This window comes from Mobula hypostoma, chromosome 6 (assembly GCF_963921235.1).
Source record: "Mobula hypostoma chromosome 6, sMobHyp1.1, whole genome shotgun sequence".
NCBI classification, from domain to species: domain Eukaryota; kingdom Metazoa; phylum Chordata; class Chondrichthyes; order Myliobatiformes; family Myliobatidae; genus Mobula; species Mobula hypostoma.
The window spans coordinates 108,259,856-108,277,307 of record NC_086102.1 but is presented as its reverse complement, the minus strand read 5'-3'; the positions used below and the strand labels follow the sequence as shown (position 1 = coordinate 108,277,307).

General features: G+C 44.9%; 1 protein-coding gene across 5 annotated transcripts in view; it reads left to right on the top strand.

Annotated features, from left to right (window-relative positions):
- The first annotated feature begins 2,009 nt into the window (after positions 1–2,009).
- znf142 (zinc finger protein 142) overlaps positions 2,010–17,452 on the top strand; it is a 57,224-nt gene continuing 41,781 nt past the window's right edge. The window contains exons 1-5 of one of the 5 annotated variants that reach the window (XM_063051411.1): positions 2,010–2,145; positions 4,081–4,476; positions 8,061–8,744; positions 10,678–10,878; positions 14,588–15,400. In XM_063051411.1, the coding sequence (XP_062907481.1) occupies positions 4,143–4,476; positions 8,061–8,744; positions 10,678–10,878; positions 14,588–15,400 (2,032 nt within the window). In that variant the 5' untranslated portion in view covers positions 2,010–2,145; positions 4,081–4,142. Of the gene's footprint in view, positions 2,196–2,659; positions 2,789–4,080; positions 4,477–8,060; positions 8,745–9,526; positions 9,632–10,677; positions 10,879–14,587; positions 15,401–17,452 lie in introns of those variants that run through there. The other 4 variants (XM_063051412.1, XM_063051413.1, XM_063051414.1 and 1 more) reach the window with 4 other exon arrangements.

Genomic DNA, 17,452 nt, shown 5'->3' with positions numbered 1-17,452 from the left:
TCCAGCCACGAATTCTCAATTGGATTGAGATCTGGGCTCTGATTTGGCCACTCCAGACATTAATTTTGCGGCACACACGAAATGCTGGAGGAACTCAGCAGGCCAGGCGGCAGCTATGGAAAAGAGTACAGTCGACGTCTTGGCCCAAAAAAATTGACTGTACTCTTCCACAGATGCTGTCCTGCCTGCTGATTTCCTCCAGCATTTTGTGTGCTGCTTGGACTTCCAGCATCTGCAGATTTTCCGCTGTTTGTGATAGGACATTGTTTGTTGTTTTTAAGCCATTCCTGTGTAGCTTTATGCTTGAGGTCATGGTCTTGCAGATAAACAAATCTTCTCCCAAGTCGCAGTTCTCTTGCAGACTGCATCAGGTTTTTCTCCAGGATTTCCCTGTATTTTGCTGCATTCATTTTACCCTCTACATTCCAGGGCCTGTTGCAGTGAAGTATCCCCACAGCACGATGCAGCCACCACCATGCCTCACAGTAGGGATGGTGTGTTTTTGATGATGTGTGGTGTTTGGCTTACATCAAATATAACGTTTAGCCTGATAACCAAAAAGTTCAATTTTGGTTTCATCAGACCATAGAACCTTCTTCCAGCTGATTTCAGTGTCTCCCACATGCCCTCTGGCAAAGTCTATCTGAGATTTCATGTGAGTTTTTTTCAACATTGTTCTCTTTGCCACTCTCCCATAAAGCTGCGACTGGTGAAGCACTCGGCAACAGTTGTTGTATGTGCAGTCTCTCCCAAATCAGCCACTGAAACTTGTAACTCCTCCAGAGTGGTTATAAGTCTCCAGGTGGCTTCCCTCACCAGTCCCCTTCTTGCACAGTCACTCAGTTTTTGAGGATGCCTGCTCGAGGCAGATTTACAGTTGTGCCATTTTCTTTCCATTTCTTGATGATTGACTTAACTGTACTCTAAGGGATATTCAGTGACTTGGAAATGTTCTTGTATCCATCTTCTGACTCGTGCTTTTCAATAACCTTTTTGTGGAGTTGCCTGCAGTGTTCTTTTGTCTTCATGGTGTAGTTTCTGCCAGGAAACTGGCTCACCAGCAGTTGGTTACTCCTTCCTGGCTCTTAACTCTTAAGTTTTAATGATCATTTTAACAACAACTTCTTCCTCTCTGCCATCAGATTTCTGAATGATCCATAAACTCATGAATACTATCTTGCGCTATTTAATTTTATACCTTATTGTAATTTTGATTATCTTGCACTGTATTGCTGCCACAAACCAACAGATTTTGCACTTTATCGGTGATAATAAATCAGATTCTATAAGCAAGTAAGCTCCATGTCTCAAGGTAAGAACACAGAACAGTACAGGACAATAGAGAACCTTCAACCCACGATGTTGTGCTGACCTTTTAACCTACTCCAAGATCAATCTAACCCTTCCCTCCCTCATAGCCCTACATTTTTCTTTCATCTATCTGCCTATTTTAAGAGTATCTTAAACGTCCCTAATGTATTTACCTCAGTAATGTTTTGCGCAGAGAGTTGTTGACATCTGGAACTTGTGACTGGGGCAGTTAATGGAATCAGATGCAATTACCAGCTTTAAAAACTATTTAAATAAACAAAACATGGCAGGAATGCAGGAAATAGGATGAATGCAGATGGGCAAAGAGATAGTGACCACCGTCCTTGGGATGCCCACGACATCTAACTTTCCAACATGGAGCGAACTTTGCCTTGCCCTAACGCAAAATGGCGCCGGCGGCATCACCATGCGACGTAACAGTTGAACGCCCGAGAGGTCTTCGATGGGCATGGTATTTAAATTAGAGCCAGAGAGTTTCTTTCAAAGTAAAAAACGTTAAAAACGGAATCTCCAGAATTAGCGATTTTTTCAATAAATGTTTGGAGGACTCCGGTCGGGATGGGAGAGTGAAAAAAGATAACAAACCGTGGTTGGGGCATTATCTTTTCAGGCATTTAGTCGCCCTCAGAAGAAGAGCGAAAACTACTGACGTAAGCAGAAAAAACGGAGCGGGCGGGCAAAAAATAAACAAAGTGGCCGGGAGGGAAAAAACGAAGCGGGCGGGCGGAAAAAAAACGGAGCGGGCGGGCAGAAAAAAAAACCCGAAGCGGACCTACGAAAATAAAACGGAACGCGACCCCGGGGTCGGCGACGGTGAGTACTGCGGAGGATCAACCGGCAATTCGGCCCCGCTCCCGTAATGGGTAGGACCCCATTTTACACTCCATTCCCCACCACCCATCAATTATATCCCCTCCTCGCTCTTTCCCTCCCTCTCCCTACCCTCTCCACCCCTCCCCCTCTTCTCCTCCCCACCCCTCCCCTCTTCCCCTCCCCTTCCCCGCCTCCCTCCTTCTCCCCTCCCTCCCTCCTCCTCCTCCCCCCTCCTCCCCCTCCTCGTCCCCCCTCCTCCCCCCTCCTCCTCCCCTCCTCCCCCTCCCCTCCTCCTCCCCCTCCCCTCCTCCTCCCCCTCCTCCCCCTCCCCTCCTCCTCCCCCTCCCTCCTCCTCCTCCCCTCCTCCTCCTCCCCTCTTCCCGCTGCCCCTCAATATCCATATAATAAGGCAAACAGAACTGAACACCATATTCCAAGTGTCATCTAACCAGAGTTTTACAGAGCTGAACATTATCTCGTGGCTCTTGAACTCAGTCCCTGACTAATGAAGGCCCAGACACCAAACTTCTTGACCACTCCATCAATTTGCGCGCAAATTTGAATCTATGGACATGGACCCCAAGATTCTTCTGTTCCTCCACACTTCTAAGAATCCTTTCATTACTCTTGTCTTCCTCCCAAAGTGAGTCAAAGTTCAACCTTCTAAAGTGAATAGCTTTATATTTTTTCAGATTGAATTCCATCTGCCAGCTCTCAGCCCAGCTCTGCTCTGAGTTCCTCTGGATGAGATCATTGCTTGATCTCTAAAGTGAGGCAATACAGTTTGGGTCATCCGATTTTGGCTGATCATGTATAATAAGTGGCAGGGACCCTTGAAATATTGATGTACAGAACGAATATCAACACAGGTGGATAGAGTAGTGCATATTCCATCTGAGTATTCTCCAAAATGATGGAATGAACATCGATTTATCTAACTTCCATTAATTTCTTCTCCTCTGCTTTCTCTCTTTTTCCATTCCCCATTCTGGCTCCCCTCTTCTCACCTGCCCATCAGCTCCAACTGATTCCCTTTTTCCTTCCCTTTCTCCCATGGTCCACCACTCTCTACTATTCGATTCCTTCTTCTCCAGTCCTTTATCTGTGGATGGCGTACAAAATAAAGTTTTTTACTTTTACCAGAGTACATGTGTGAGGTGACCTGATAGAGGTGTATAAGATAGATAGAATGGTCAGCCAGCACCATTTCCTCGGGTGGCAATGGCCAATACCAGAGGACATCTGTTTAAGGTGAGTGGAGGAAAGTCTAGGGGAGATATCAGAGGTGGTTTTTATATGCAGAGTGTGGTGGGTGCCTGGAATGCACTGCTGTGGCTGGTGGTGGAGGCTGTTGCAATAGGGACATTTAATAGACTCTTGGATGAAAAATGGAGGGCTATGGAGAGGGAAGGGTTAGATTTATCTTAGAGTAGTTAAATGGTGCAACAGCATCGAAAAGCCTGCCTGTACTGTCGATGTTTTGTTCTATGGATGTAAGATAAATGAAGAGTTTTGGGCTGTGTAGGAGGGAAGGGTTAGATTGATAGTAGAATAGATTTATATAGGTCAGCAAAGCATTGTGGGTTGAAGGGCCTGTACTATGCTCTGCTGTTCTCTGTGACAATAATAAACCACTACATCATCTTATAGAGTAAGAAAGAAACAGGCTGTTTGGCCCATCGAGTCCGTGCCAAACTGTTACTCTCCATAATCTCATTGACCTGCAGCTGGACCATAGCCCTATATACCCCTCTCATCCATGTACCTATCCAAGCTTCTCTTAAATGTTGAAATTGAACCAGTATCTACCACTTCCACTGGCAGCTCATTTCAGACTCAGACCACCCTCTGAATGAAGTAGTCCCCCCCCCCCAACCCTTTCAGGTTCCCTTATCAAAACTTTGGTTATATCAAATCTTTTTTATCGGTCCACAGGATTCGGTTCAGAGAAGAGGTGACTGCGTGAGGAACCTAGGAGTGGCGGTGTGGAGGGCAAGATGGAAGATCAAAGAGGAGGCATGGTGGACAGCAGTGCTGTTTACACAGACTTTGTTTCTGAGCAGGAATACGCGCTTCATGGCATCGTTGAGTTACGTGATGGACCACATCCTCTCCAAGGCTTCAGTGCCGACGTGGCGGACCTAGTGGGCGGGCAGTGTTCCGATCCCCCAGACCAGCCTGGCCCCATGGGCGTGCAGCACACGGTAACCCTGGAGATGGCTGTGGTGTCCATGCCAGAGTTGCCCGAAAATGGCCAAGGAAGTGACGGGAGGGAACTCACGGTGCTAACCAGCCAACAAGATGAGAAGGTGGAGGCTGCTAACCAGCCAGGTATCTCAGCTTGTTCCTGTGTCCAGTAGAGTGATGGAGTCTGGTGTGAGAGCGTGATGGTCTGTAGAGAGCAACATAGCTTCTGCCTGGCATAAGCAGATACTAGTGGCTAGCAGGTCCCAGAGATTTCCACCCCCTTCCTAATATTCCTACAGCCAGACAGACACTGCTAAGGATATGTACTTGTGGAATCTAGAAGAAAGAGGTAGGATCTCTATTGAATATTGAAAGGCCTAGGTAGAGTGGATGTGCAGAGGATATTTCCAATAGTGGGAGAGTCTAGGACCCAAGGGTATAGCTTCAGAATCGACGGACATTCCTTTAGAGTAGAGATGAAGAGGAATTTCTTTAGCTAGAGGATGGTGAATCAGTGGAATTCATTGCTACAGATGTCTGTGGAAGCCAAGTCATTGGGCACACACCCTTTCCTCGTTATATGCAGGGGATACGTTCCTCATAGTCGACGCATAATGTGAAAAATTATTTAAATGGAGAAAATAGGGATGCATACCAGAGGGCTTTCTAAATATGTTTTATCTGTAATTTATTCACATTTTCATACCAATACGACACAAAAGCAGTACCACAAGACAACATTTGTATTATATTTCATCAATTTAAGGTAATATTCAATGTAATAAATCATAGAAAGTTAACATCTTAGGGTGTACAGTACTCACCAACAGTGGTGGGTGTGTTGGCTCTGGGAGATGGGTGGTTGTTGTGGTGTCGGGCAGCTCTACACGGATAAGGTGGATGGTTGTGGTTGTCAGGATAATATCAAGCACAGCAAGGGGTGAAGGAAGACTCACAGAACTCTTAGAACTGCCGGCAGCAGGAGATGACACCGATTTGCATAAAGTGGTGAGGGTTGTTTGCTTGGCAGCATTTTGTTTTTCAGCATAAATTTGCTTGTGGGAAGAAGGGTTGACAGCAGGGAACGACTGAAATGCTGACTCTGTTCTAAACTTGGGTCCATGTCCATCGCCATTTGTGCCAAGTGTTCCGACTTCCACCATTCCCTTACCGTTGGTAAACTTACGGGATTTTCAAAATAGTCGGTTGCTGAGAGATAGTTTGCCTTAAAAAAAACGTACACCTTGAATGTGGATCACACCTTGGTTGAGTGGTTGAATCAGCGATGTGTTAGGCGGCAGGAAATGTACTGTTATGCTAGGATGAATGCTGTCCAAATGGCGCATTGTCAAGCAACAAAAGAATTTTAAAGGCAAGATTCTGTTCCGGCAGTAGCGTCCCAGAGCTGTGTTACCTTCAGCTGATGCCGCGCTGTTTATAATTTCCAATTTCTTTTCAAGTGTTAAAGCGGTTCTCTGCCGCTCGGCTGATGGCCTAGGGCATGACATTAGACGCTTAGGAGGCATAGTTAAATATTTCAAGCACAAAATCACTGCACCGTAGGTAAAACCAACAAAAGTTTAAGAGCGCAAGATGGCGCATCCACACATTGCCAAAACCAATGCGAGACTGGCGGGAGTGAGATGGTGAGGCATGCGCACCTGACTTGTATTGACGGGAAAGCGGTGCTTCTCGTCCCAACAGTGAGACTGTGAGGCACGCGCATGTGACATGTATTGGCGGGAAAGCGGTGCTCCTTGCATAACTGAGTTTTCGACACACATAACGAGACGTTGGTAGAAATAGATTTCTCGCATAACTGAATCCGCATTGTCTGAAGATGCATGTAACGAGGATAGGGTGTATTTAAAGCAGAGGTTGATAGGTACTTAATTAGTGAAGGCAGCAAATGTTATGGGGAGAAGGCTGGAGAATGGGGTTGAGAGGGAAAATAAATCAGCCATGATGGAATGGTGGAGCAGACTCGATGGGCTGAATGGCCTAATTCTGCTCCTGTGTCTTATGGTGTAAAATGCTGGAAGAACTTACATACTACCTAGTATTACAGTAGAACAGAAAGATACAATAAAGTCAGTGAAAAACTACACACAAAGGCTGACAAGCAACCAAATGTACAAAAGAAGGCCAGCTGTACAAGTAAAAATAAACAGCACAGTCAGCCAGCTAGACACAGACAGCCAACCAGACAATACTGAGAACATGAATAGCCGATTCCTTGAAAGTGAGGCCATAGGTTGTGAACTCAACTCAGAGTTGAGGTGAGTGAGGATGGGGTTGTATCCACCACTTTCTGTAGGCTTTTCTGTTTCTGTGCATTGGTGTTTCCACACCAGTTAGGATACTCTCTACTGTGTATAGAAGTTTGTCAAAGTTATAGATGTGAAGTTTTAAATGCTAGTTGCCATTTCACTGGCTGTTCGCTCAACCCTGGAACATCTGGACCGCAAATATGCATACATCCGGATGGTCTTTATGCCAGCTTGGCATTCAATACCATCATCCCCTCAAAACTAATCAATAAGCTTCAAGATCTTGGCCTCAATACCTCCTTGTGCAATTGGATCCTCAGTTTCTTCACTTGCAGATCCCCGTCAGTTTGGACTGGCAACAACATCTCTGCAACCTCCATCAGCAGGTGCACCACAAGGCGGTGTGCTTAGTCCCCTACCCTACTCACTTTATACTTATGACTGTGAGGCTAAGCACAGCTCCAATGCCATATTTAAGTTTCACTGTCATCAGCTGAACCAAAAGTGGAGACGAATCAGCATATTGGAGGGAGATTGAAAATCTGTCTGAGTGGTGCTACAACAACAACCTCTCACTCAATGTCAGCAAGATAAAGGAGATAATTATTCAGTTCAGGAGGAGGAAACCAGAGGTCCATGACCAGTCCTTATTGGGGATCAGAGGTGGAGAGGATCAGCAACTTTGAATTCCTCAGTGTTATCGTTTCAGAGAATCTCCTGGGCCCGGCATGTAAGTGTAATTGCAAAGAAAGCATGGCAATGCATCTACCTCCATAGAAGTTTGCAAAGATTTGGCATGACATCTAAAACTTTGACAAATGTGTGGTGGAAAGTATTTTGACTGGTTGCATCATGGCTGATATGGAAACATCAGTGACCTCGAATGGAAAATCCTACAAAAAGTGAATGCAGTCCAGACCATCATGGGTAAGGCCCTCCCCACCATTGAGCATATCCACATGGAATGCTGTTACAGGAAAGCAGCATCCATCATCAAGGAACCCCTCCACCCAGGCCATGTCTTCTTGCTGACACCATCAGGGTGAAGATAAAGGAGCCTCAGGGCCCACACCACCAGGTTCAGGAACAGTTATTACCCCTCAACCATCAGGCTCCTGAACCAATGTGGATAACTTCACTCGCCCAAACTCTGAACTGAATTTATGACCACTGACTCATTTTCAAGGACTCTGCAACTCATGTTTGATTTTTTTATGTATTGATTAATTATTATTAATTTGTTTTTTGTATTTGCAGTTTGTTTTCTTTTGCACACTTTGTTTGTTGGTGTTTGTAGTTTTTCATCAACTATTGTATTTCTTTGGGCTACTGTGAATGCCTGCAAGATGAATCTCAGGGTAGTTATTGATGATATATATGTATGTATTTCTATAATAAATTTACTTTGAACTTTGACATAATGAATCAAAGTTGACCAATAGTTGGTATTCTCAACAGATGCATTGATCCAAATGGAGGGACTTGGTTACTACCACAAGAACAATGAGAGCTTTGAGCACCAGGACCTGATTGATCATCTCCAACATCACACAGTGGCCACCAAACGTCCACTGTCTCCCAGCTCTGGAGGAGAGGCTAGGTTGCCGGCAAAGCACCCTCGGTTGGCGCAGAAGAAAAAGAGTGTGGTTGGCAGAGACCCCAGTGTCCAGGGGAATTCAGCCACTGCCCCTTGTGTGACGTACCCCTGCCCTGCCTGTGGTCAAGAATTCCCCCAGGCAGGAGCCTTGAAGGAGCACATGGGTTCGTGCCCCAGTGGCAGTGATGTATCTGAGCAGCTGAGAAATGGCTGTACAATTGAGCCCAATTACCAGGCATGCGGACGGTTGTTCCAGAGTACCACAGAGTTGGACAAGCATCAGCGCGTCCACTACCCCTTCTGCTGTGACCAGTGCGATGTCATGTGCTCCACTGCCAAGCTCTTGGCAGAACACAAGAAATGCAGCCGGCTGCGGACTGAAAAGTTCAGGTGCGAGCTCTGCCCCTTTGAGAGCTGCAGCCCCCGAGACCTTAACAAGCACTATGGTGAGAAGCATCGAGACAAGGCAGCTTACGTCTGTGACAGATGTGACTTTATGAGCCGTTATCGCAAAGCTTTGAAGAAGCACCTGACCCTGCACTCCGGTAGGCACCTTGCACCATTGACCATGTCAGACTAACATTCCACGAATTCCCATCACAAGGGGCATAGATAGACAGGGTGAATGTACACAGGTCCTTTCCCCAACATTGGGTAATCAAGAACTAGGGGGGATGTCACAGATAAGTTCTTTACACAGAGAGTGGTGGGTGTGTGGAATGCACTGCTGGTAGAGGAAAAAAGCTTTAGGCGGATTTAAGAAACTCTTAGACACATGCATGATAGAACAATATGGGGCTATGTAGGACTTTGCTGTTCATGGGCATTAGTGTTTCCACACCATGCCGAGATGCAACCAGTTGGGATACTCTCCACTGTCAAAGCTTTAGATGACAAGTATGTTTTTGTGCTTGCTGTAAGAATGTTGATGTATGATTCGAGTCTGCATTTTCCTGTAGAATTATAGTGACTATAGTTTAAAAATAATTTGCTGAAATTAATTACAATTAATTTTGAGGAGATGACCTTCTAGATATGTTTAAAGCATTGAGAGCTATAGTTAAGGTGGATAGTAAAAGTCTTTTCCCCAGGATAGGGGAGTCTAAATCCAAGGGAATAGATTTAGGGTGAGAGGGAAAGGTGTCAAAGAGACCGGGGGACAACTTTTTCACACTGTGGATGGTGTGTGGAACGAGCTGCCAGAGGAAGTGGTTGAGGCAGGTACAGTAGTATCATTTAAGAAGCACTTGAATGAGTAAGTGGAGGGTGGGGCTTAGAGCAATCTGGGCTAAATGCAGGAAACCATGATCAGCACGCACTAGTTGGTCTGAAGGCCCTGTATCTGTTCTGTATTGCTGTATGACATTGTAGTTGTAATCATTTAGAATGATAAAATGCATTGTTTATAAGCTATTATGGAAAGAAGAAGCATGTAAGTAGACCTTTAACCTGTTGCCAGCGTCATATTATCACCATAGATGGACTCCCCAGTTCAATCCTATTAATTCCTAACATCGTTTAAGAATGTTTTTCAAAGATCTTGATCATTTCTCTTACAGTAACATTTTATGATCTTTTATAATCACCAAGTATTTTTATAACATCGTAATTCATCTTAATTTAAATTTGTGTTCCTTCAATATTGAGTCACCTACCTGTGTCTCATCGTGTAACTGAATAGTATACCTTATCACTGAAGTTCATAGCTTCTTTCAATACACTAACGTAGTACCTGGTCCATGAACCATGAGACATAGGAGCAAAATCAGGCCATTTGGCCTAATGAGCCTGCTCCGCCATTCTATCATGGCTGTTTTTTTATCCCTCTCTCCCTGTAAACTTTGACACCCTTACTAATCAAGAACCTAGCAATCTCCTCTTTAAATATTTCTGATCATTTGACCTTCACAGTTGTCCATGGTAATGAACTCCACAGATTCACCACACTCTGGCAAAAGAAATTCCTACTCTTCTCTGTTCTAATGGAATGTCCTTGTATGCTGAATCTGTACCCTCTGGTCCTAGACCCTCCCCGCCAACTACAGGAAAGATCCTCTCCACATCCACTCTGTCTGGGGCTTTCAATATTCAGTAGGTTTCAGTGTGAACCCAGCCTCATTCTTTCAAACTCCAGTGAATACAGGCCCAGAGCCATCAAACACTTCTCATACATTAACCCTTTCATCCCGGGATCATTCTCGTGAACCTCCCGTGAACCTTCTCCAATGCCAGCATATCTTTTCTTAGATAAGGGACCCAAAACTGCCTACAGTACTCCGTGTGGTTTTACAAAGCCTCATAAGTAGGCTGTAGGCTTCATGTAAATTCTCAGTTCTTGAAGATAAAAAGCATTTTTAAAACAGAGAATGTCAGCAGTGTATGGTGGTAAGGCCACATATGCACTGGATTCTTACCTCACACAGAGTGATTGACCACATCAGACTGATTACTTTTTGTTTGTTCCTTGTTTCCCTGCAGATGAGGGTGGTAGTACTACTGAGGAGAACAATGAACATATTAGGAGGAGACTGGAGCCAGATAATGACAGTGTCATGGCACAGTCGTGGCCCGGAAAACAAAAGCCATCTGCTTGCGAAGAGGAGGACCTTGTGTCAGAGACTGGCTCAGAGGACAACACCAGCAGAAAGAGCAAGTCCTTCAGAGAGCGGCATTTCAAAGGTATGTTAAAACCATCTGGACAGCTGTTACCTCATTTCTCAGTTTTCAGTATTGTCCAAAGTCCTAGATAGAGTGGACATGGAGAGGATGTTTCCTAGTGGTAGAATCTAGGACCAGAGGGCACAGCCTCAGAATAAAAGGATATCTCTTTAGAACAGAGATTTGAGGAGTTCTTTTTTAAGCAAGAAGATGGTGAATCCGTGGAATTCATTATCACAGACGGATGTGGAGGCCAAGTCGTTGGGTATATTTAAAGCAGAGGTTGATAGGCTGTTAGTCAGGGTATCAAGGCAAAGAATAGGGTTGAGAAAGATAATAAACCAGCCATGACTGAATGCCAGAGCAGACTAGATGGGTTGATTGGCCTAATTCTGCTCCTATGTTTTATGTTCTTGTGGTCCGAAGTCTGTATTATCCATTGAAGAAAGCCTGTAGTGTAGATATGGTTATTATATATCAACACTATAGGTAGTCGTTATATAGAAGGTTTCCAGTAGTAAAAGTGAGAAATTAAACGAGTAGTGTTTCTTCAGAAAGAAGGCACAAAAACCTGTTGGAAATCTTGGAGAATTAAGAGTGTGGTTGGTATAGGGAACTGAGAGAAATTAATATTAGCAGAAAATATAGTGTCACTGAAGTGGGCTCTACAGCCCACCCAATCATGTAGATGCCACGGCCAAGAGTGCTCACCAACGTATCTTCTTCCTCAGGAGACTAAAGACATTTGGCATGGTCCCATCGGCACTTACCAATTTTTATCGGTACACCATAGAAAGCATCTTATTCTGGATGCATCGCTGCTTGGTACGGCAACTGCAGTGCCTGTGTCCATAAGACACTGTAGAGAGTTGTGGACACAGCTCAGCACATCGTGGAAACCAGCCTCCCCTCCATGGACCATGTCTATATTTTTCACTGACCTCACGTATTCTCTCTCCTCCCATCAGGCAGAAGATTAAAAAAAAGGCCTGAAAATATACACCACCTGGCTCAAGGATGCTAGAAATCTTGAACAATGCATGCAAAATTTGGGAGGAGCTCAGCAAGTCAGGGAACTTTCCCCAAGCAAAAGCTGATCAATGTGTCCACCCACTAACCTGCATCCCTCCCCCCACCACTACTACTTTATCATTTCCTGTCAGTCGCCTTATGTACAGATACTCCTGTGTCTAATGTATTGATTGTATAGACACACAATCAATCTATGTATATAAGCTAAATTATATATTTGTATTTATTGAGTTTTTTTTGTGCTGCATCAGACCTGGAGGAACATCATTCTCCTTTACACTTGTGTACTGGAAATGATATTAAACAATCTTGAATCTTGCACAATCTTGGAAGAAAAATAATAATTCTATACCCCAATCCAATACCATGTTTAGCCCATATTGCTCTAATCCTTTCCTTTCCAAATACACTCAGACCCCACATAACGCTACCCCACATGGCTCTGATTTGTTATAATGTGGTTATTCAATTCTTTATTGAAACTTTTTTAAATGACAAAAATTAATTGTAAACAACACTTAAAACTTCTCAAGAGCAGCCGGCGTTACAGTAAACATTCAATCCGCCAATCAGAGTGCTTTACATACGCTCTGAGCCATTCACAGCCAATCACATATTAGTTCACGCTGTGCCTCCCCCGCGTGTGTAAATGTTTTTGCTCCTTCGCCAATTTATTCCATTTTTCTCACCCATGAAGTCTGAAAATGGCCAGCAACTTCCGGTGAGGGTAGTACATCTAAGATGTATAGGAAAAGCATTAGCATGGATGTGAAATGGCAAGTGATACGGTGTTTGGAAGCTGGTGAACGTCAGGTTGATGTTGGCACCTTTTTGAAATTGGCTACATCAATGATCAGAACAATTGTAAAAAATGCAGACAAGATAAAAGCTTCTGCAACGACCTGAAAGTTATCATCAAAGAAGGTGCTTGTTTAATGAGCCACTTGCTTGAAAGAATGGAAAATAGACTAAATATATGAGTGGATGACCAAACACAATGAAACATGCCCCTAAGCCAGCTGATAATAATGGAAAAGGCAAGAAGCATCTTCAATCATATTCAAGAAGAAGAAGAAGATATGTCAGTGACATTCACAGCAAGCAGAGGTTGTTTTGATAGATTTAAACAGTGCAGTAACCTCCATAGTATACGTATCTCTGGTGAGGTGGCCAGTGCAGACAGCAAGGCAGCCCAGGATTTTCCTGCAACACTGAAGGCCATAATTGAAAAGGACAATTATCCTCCTGAGCTTGTCTTCAATGTGGACGAAACGGGCCTATTTTAGAAAAGGATAACTTCTCGTACTTGCATCTCCCGAGAAGAGAAATATGCATCTGGGTTCAAGGCTTCATGGACCAGTTAACTCTCTTGCTAGGAGGCAATGCTGAAAGTGACTTTAAGTTAAAGCCAACGATTGTGTATCACTGTGAAACACCATGAGCAACGAAAGGCATTTTAAAGCCAAGTCTACCAGTGATTTGGAAATCAAACAAGAAAGCTTGGGTGATGATAGATGTTTTCCAAAGTGGTTTGTTTCACTTTTTGTCCAGCAGTGAAGTGGTATTGTGAGGAGCATGAATTGAACCTAAAGCATTGTTGGTGCTTGATAATGCCCCAGGCCACCCTGAGAATCTTGATAGGCTTTTGACCTGCATTCCTGTAGAAGTGGTTTACTTTCCACCCAGCACCACTTTATTACTCCAACCAATGGATCAAGGAGTAATATCGAATTTTAAAGCCTACTACCTTCATCACACATTTAAGAAACTTGTAGAGCAAACAAAAGGTCAAGACAAACAATCCATCAGGCAATTTTGGAAAAACTACAACATCATGAAAGCTGTAGACTGTGTTAGAGCAGCCTGGGATGAAGTAACTTCAAACTGCATGAACAGAGTGTGGAAGAAGCTATGGCCAGAAGCATGCAGTAACATCCTAGGATTTCAGGCAGAACCAGTCATCCAAAACATCATCTAACTGGCCAATGAAGCAGGATTAGAGGATGTTAATAATGGCAATGTTGAAGCATAGTGAGAGCCTTAATAATGAAGAGCTTCGAGAATTGGCAGAGCAGTACATCCTGGGTGAATCTGAGGACATGGATGGAGAGAGGAAACACTAGCAAGAAACTTCACCATAAAATTCCTCAGCACTAACATCACCACGATCACACAAACCAGTTCATCGATAATGACCCTGACTGGGAATGAAGCAATAAAGCAAAGAGATGTTTTCTCGACATGTTTTCTTGGTACCGAGAACTGTTTCATGAGAGGAAACTTAAGAAAAGACAGTCAAATTTTAATACCTACTTGAAGAAGAAGCCGAAGTTAAAGGAGGACCCAGAGCCTGGTCCCTCCTCGAAGATGTAACCACCTCCCGCTTCCCTCTGCTGCTGCTGCGATGTGTTGCTGCTCCACTGATGTACAGATCAGGCCTTTTTTGTGTGTTTGTTACTCCACGAATTGCTGTGTATACATAAAATAATATCTTATATCTTGGGTCTGATTTCTTTTATCGGGTACACATGTCCGTTTACATAATATTATTATGACCCCGCATAGCACTGATTTACATCGCGCTCCATGTCCGACAAAACACACTCCCAATGTTAAGAGGAGTCTGAATGTATCTTTTAAATGTCATTATTGTGCTTGCTTCAACACTTAGCTATCATCTTTTATTTTAATCTCTTAGTTGACGTACAAGAAGGAATGGAACATCTGTACAAGACCCACATCTGCCCAGAATGCAAACGGTGTTTCAAAAAGAGGACCCATCTGGTCGAGCATCTTCACCTCCACTTCCCAGACCCCAGCCTCCAGTGCCCTCACTGCCAGAAGTTCTTCACCAGCAAGGGCAAACTGAAGGTCCACCTGATGCGGGAGCTGGGTGTGAAGAGCCACCACTGCCCTCTGTGCGACTACAGCGCAGTGGAGAAGAACTCTCTGAACCGGCACATGGCCAGCATGCATGAGAATACCACCAACTTCTACTCTGAGGTCTACGCCTGCCCGGCGTGTGAGGAGAAGTTCACCGTCAGCAACGCGCTCAAGGAGCATATGAAGACTCACAAGGAGGAGCGGCAGCTGCTGCACTGCCTCGAGGGGGACTGTGGCTACATGGCAGAAGAGCGCAAGGACTTGGTCCGCCACCTCGAGGAGGTGCATGGCGCCCAGGTGGTGGAGTGCTGCTACAGGGCATGCGGTTCGCTCTTTGCCTCTGAGGCCAGCATGGAGGCGCATCGCCGCACCCACTACGCCTTCCACTGTGACCAGTGCGACTTTGTCTGCTCCAACAAGCATGTCTTCCGGCGCCACAAGCGCAGGGGACACCCAGGCAGCGAGGAGCTGGCCTGTGACTTCTGCCCCTACAAGACCTTCAACCCCGTGGAGTTCAGCGACCACGTGGGCAAGATGCACGCAAATGAGAAGATCCACAAGTGCAGCGAGTGTGACTTCGCCACGGCGCACAAGAGAGTCCTCCACAGGCATGTCCTGCTCCACACAGGTGGGTGAAAGTCGGTAAGATGCCTGCGGGCTTTGAGTGTCGTGGGGGGTGGATCCTGTGGCTTAAGGGAAAGTCTTTTTCCCCATGACAGAATTGGCTAATACCAGGGGTGTAGCCTTCTGCAAGTGATTTCATGTTCAAGTTTATTGTCATCGAGTATACATATATCACAGCACATAAAACAAAGATATTACTGCAGGTAAGTTAATAAAATATAGTTCAAAGTGCATGCAGTGTGCAGCACAGGTAAACATTACAGTAAACAGCTTGCTGTCCTAGTGACAAGACCTTGCTTCCAACATTTAAGACAAGTTCCATATTTAAGAATTACCTCCCCCTGGTGCTCCTCTTCCTTCCCTTCCTCCCATGGTCCACTCTCCTTTCCTATCAGATTCCTCCTTCTCCAGCCCTTTTCCACCTGTCATCTCTCAGCTTCTTATTTCATCCCGCTCTCTCCAGTCCACCTGAGTTCACCTATCACTTTCTAGCTTGACCTCCTCCCCCTCCCCCTCACCACCTTATTCTGGCATCTATTCCCTTCTTTTCCAGTCATAATAGAAACATAGAAACATAGAAAATAGGTGCAGGAGTAGGCCATTCGGCCCTTCGAGCCTGCACCGCCATTTATTATGATCATGGCTGATCATCCAACTCAGAACCCAGCCTTCCCTCCATACCCCCTGACCCCTGTAGCCACAAGGGCCATATCTAACTTCCTTTTAAACATAGCTAATGAACTGGCCTCAACAGTTTGCTGTGGCAGAGAATTCCACAGATTCACCACTCTCTGTGTGAAGAAGTTTTTCCTAACCTCGGTCCTAAAAGGCTTCCCCTCTATCCTCAAACTGTGACCCCTCGTTCTAGACCTCCCCAACATCGGGAACAATCTTCCTGCATCTAGCCTGTCCAATCCCTTTAGGATCTTATACGTTTCAATCAGATCCCCCCTCAATCTTCTAAATTCCAACGAGTACAAGCCCAGTTCATCCAGTCTTTCTTCATATGAAAGACCTGCCATCCCAGGAATCAATCTGGTGAACCTTCTTTGTACTCCCTCTATGGCAAAGATGTCTTTCCTCAGATTAGGGGACCAAAACTGCACACAATACTCCAGGTGTGGTCTCACCAAGGCCTTGTACAACTGCAGTAGTACCTCCCTGCTCCTGTACTCGAATCCTCTCGCTATAAATGCCAGCATACCGTTCGCCTTTTTCACCGCCTGCTGTACCTGCATGCCCACTTTCAATGACTGGTGTATAATGACACCCAGGTCTCGTTGCACCTCCCCTTTTCCTAATCGGCCACCATTCAGATAATAATCTGTTTTCCTATTTTTGCCACCAAAGTGGATAACTTCACATTTATCCACATTAAATTGCATCTGCCATGAGTTTGCCCACTCACCCAACCTATCCAAGTCACCCTGCATCCTCTTAGCATCCTCCTCACTGCTAACACTGCCACCCAGCTTCGTGTCATCCGCAAACTTGGAGATGCCGCATTTAATTCCCTCATCCAAGTCATTAATATATATTGTAAACAACTGGGGTCCCAGCACTGAGCCTTGCGGTACCCCACTAGTCACCGCCTGCCATTCTGAAAAGGTCCCGTTTATTCCCACTCTTTGCTTCCTGTCTGCTAACCAATTCTCCACCCACACCAATACCTTACCCCCAATACCGTGTGCTTTAAGTTTGCACACTAATCTCCTATGTGGGACCTTGTCAAAAGCCTTTTGAAAATCCAAATATACCACATCCACTGGTTCTCCCCTATCCACTCTACTAGTTACATCCTCAAAAAATTCTATGAGATTCGTCAGACATGATTTTCCTTTCACAAATCCATGCTGACTTTGTCCGATCATTTCACCGCTTTCCAAATGTGCTGTTATCACATCCTTGATAACTGACTCCAGCAGTTTCCCCACCACCGACGTTAGGCTAACCGGCCTATAATTCCCCGGTTTCTCTCTCCCTCCTTTTTTAAAAAGTGGGGTTACATTAGCCACCCTCCAATCCTCAGGAACTAGTCCAGAATCTAACGAGTTTT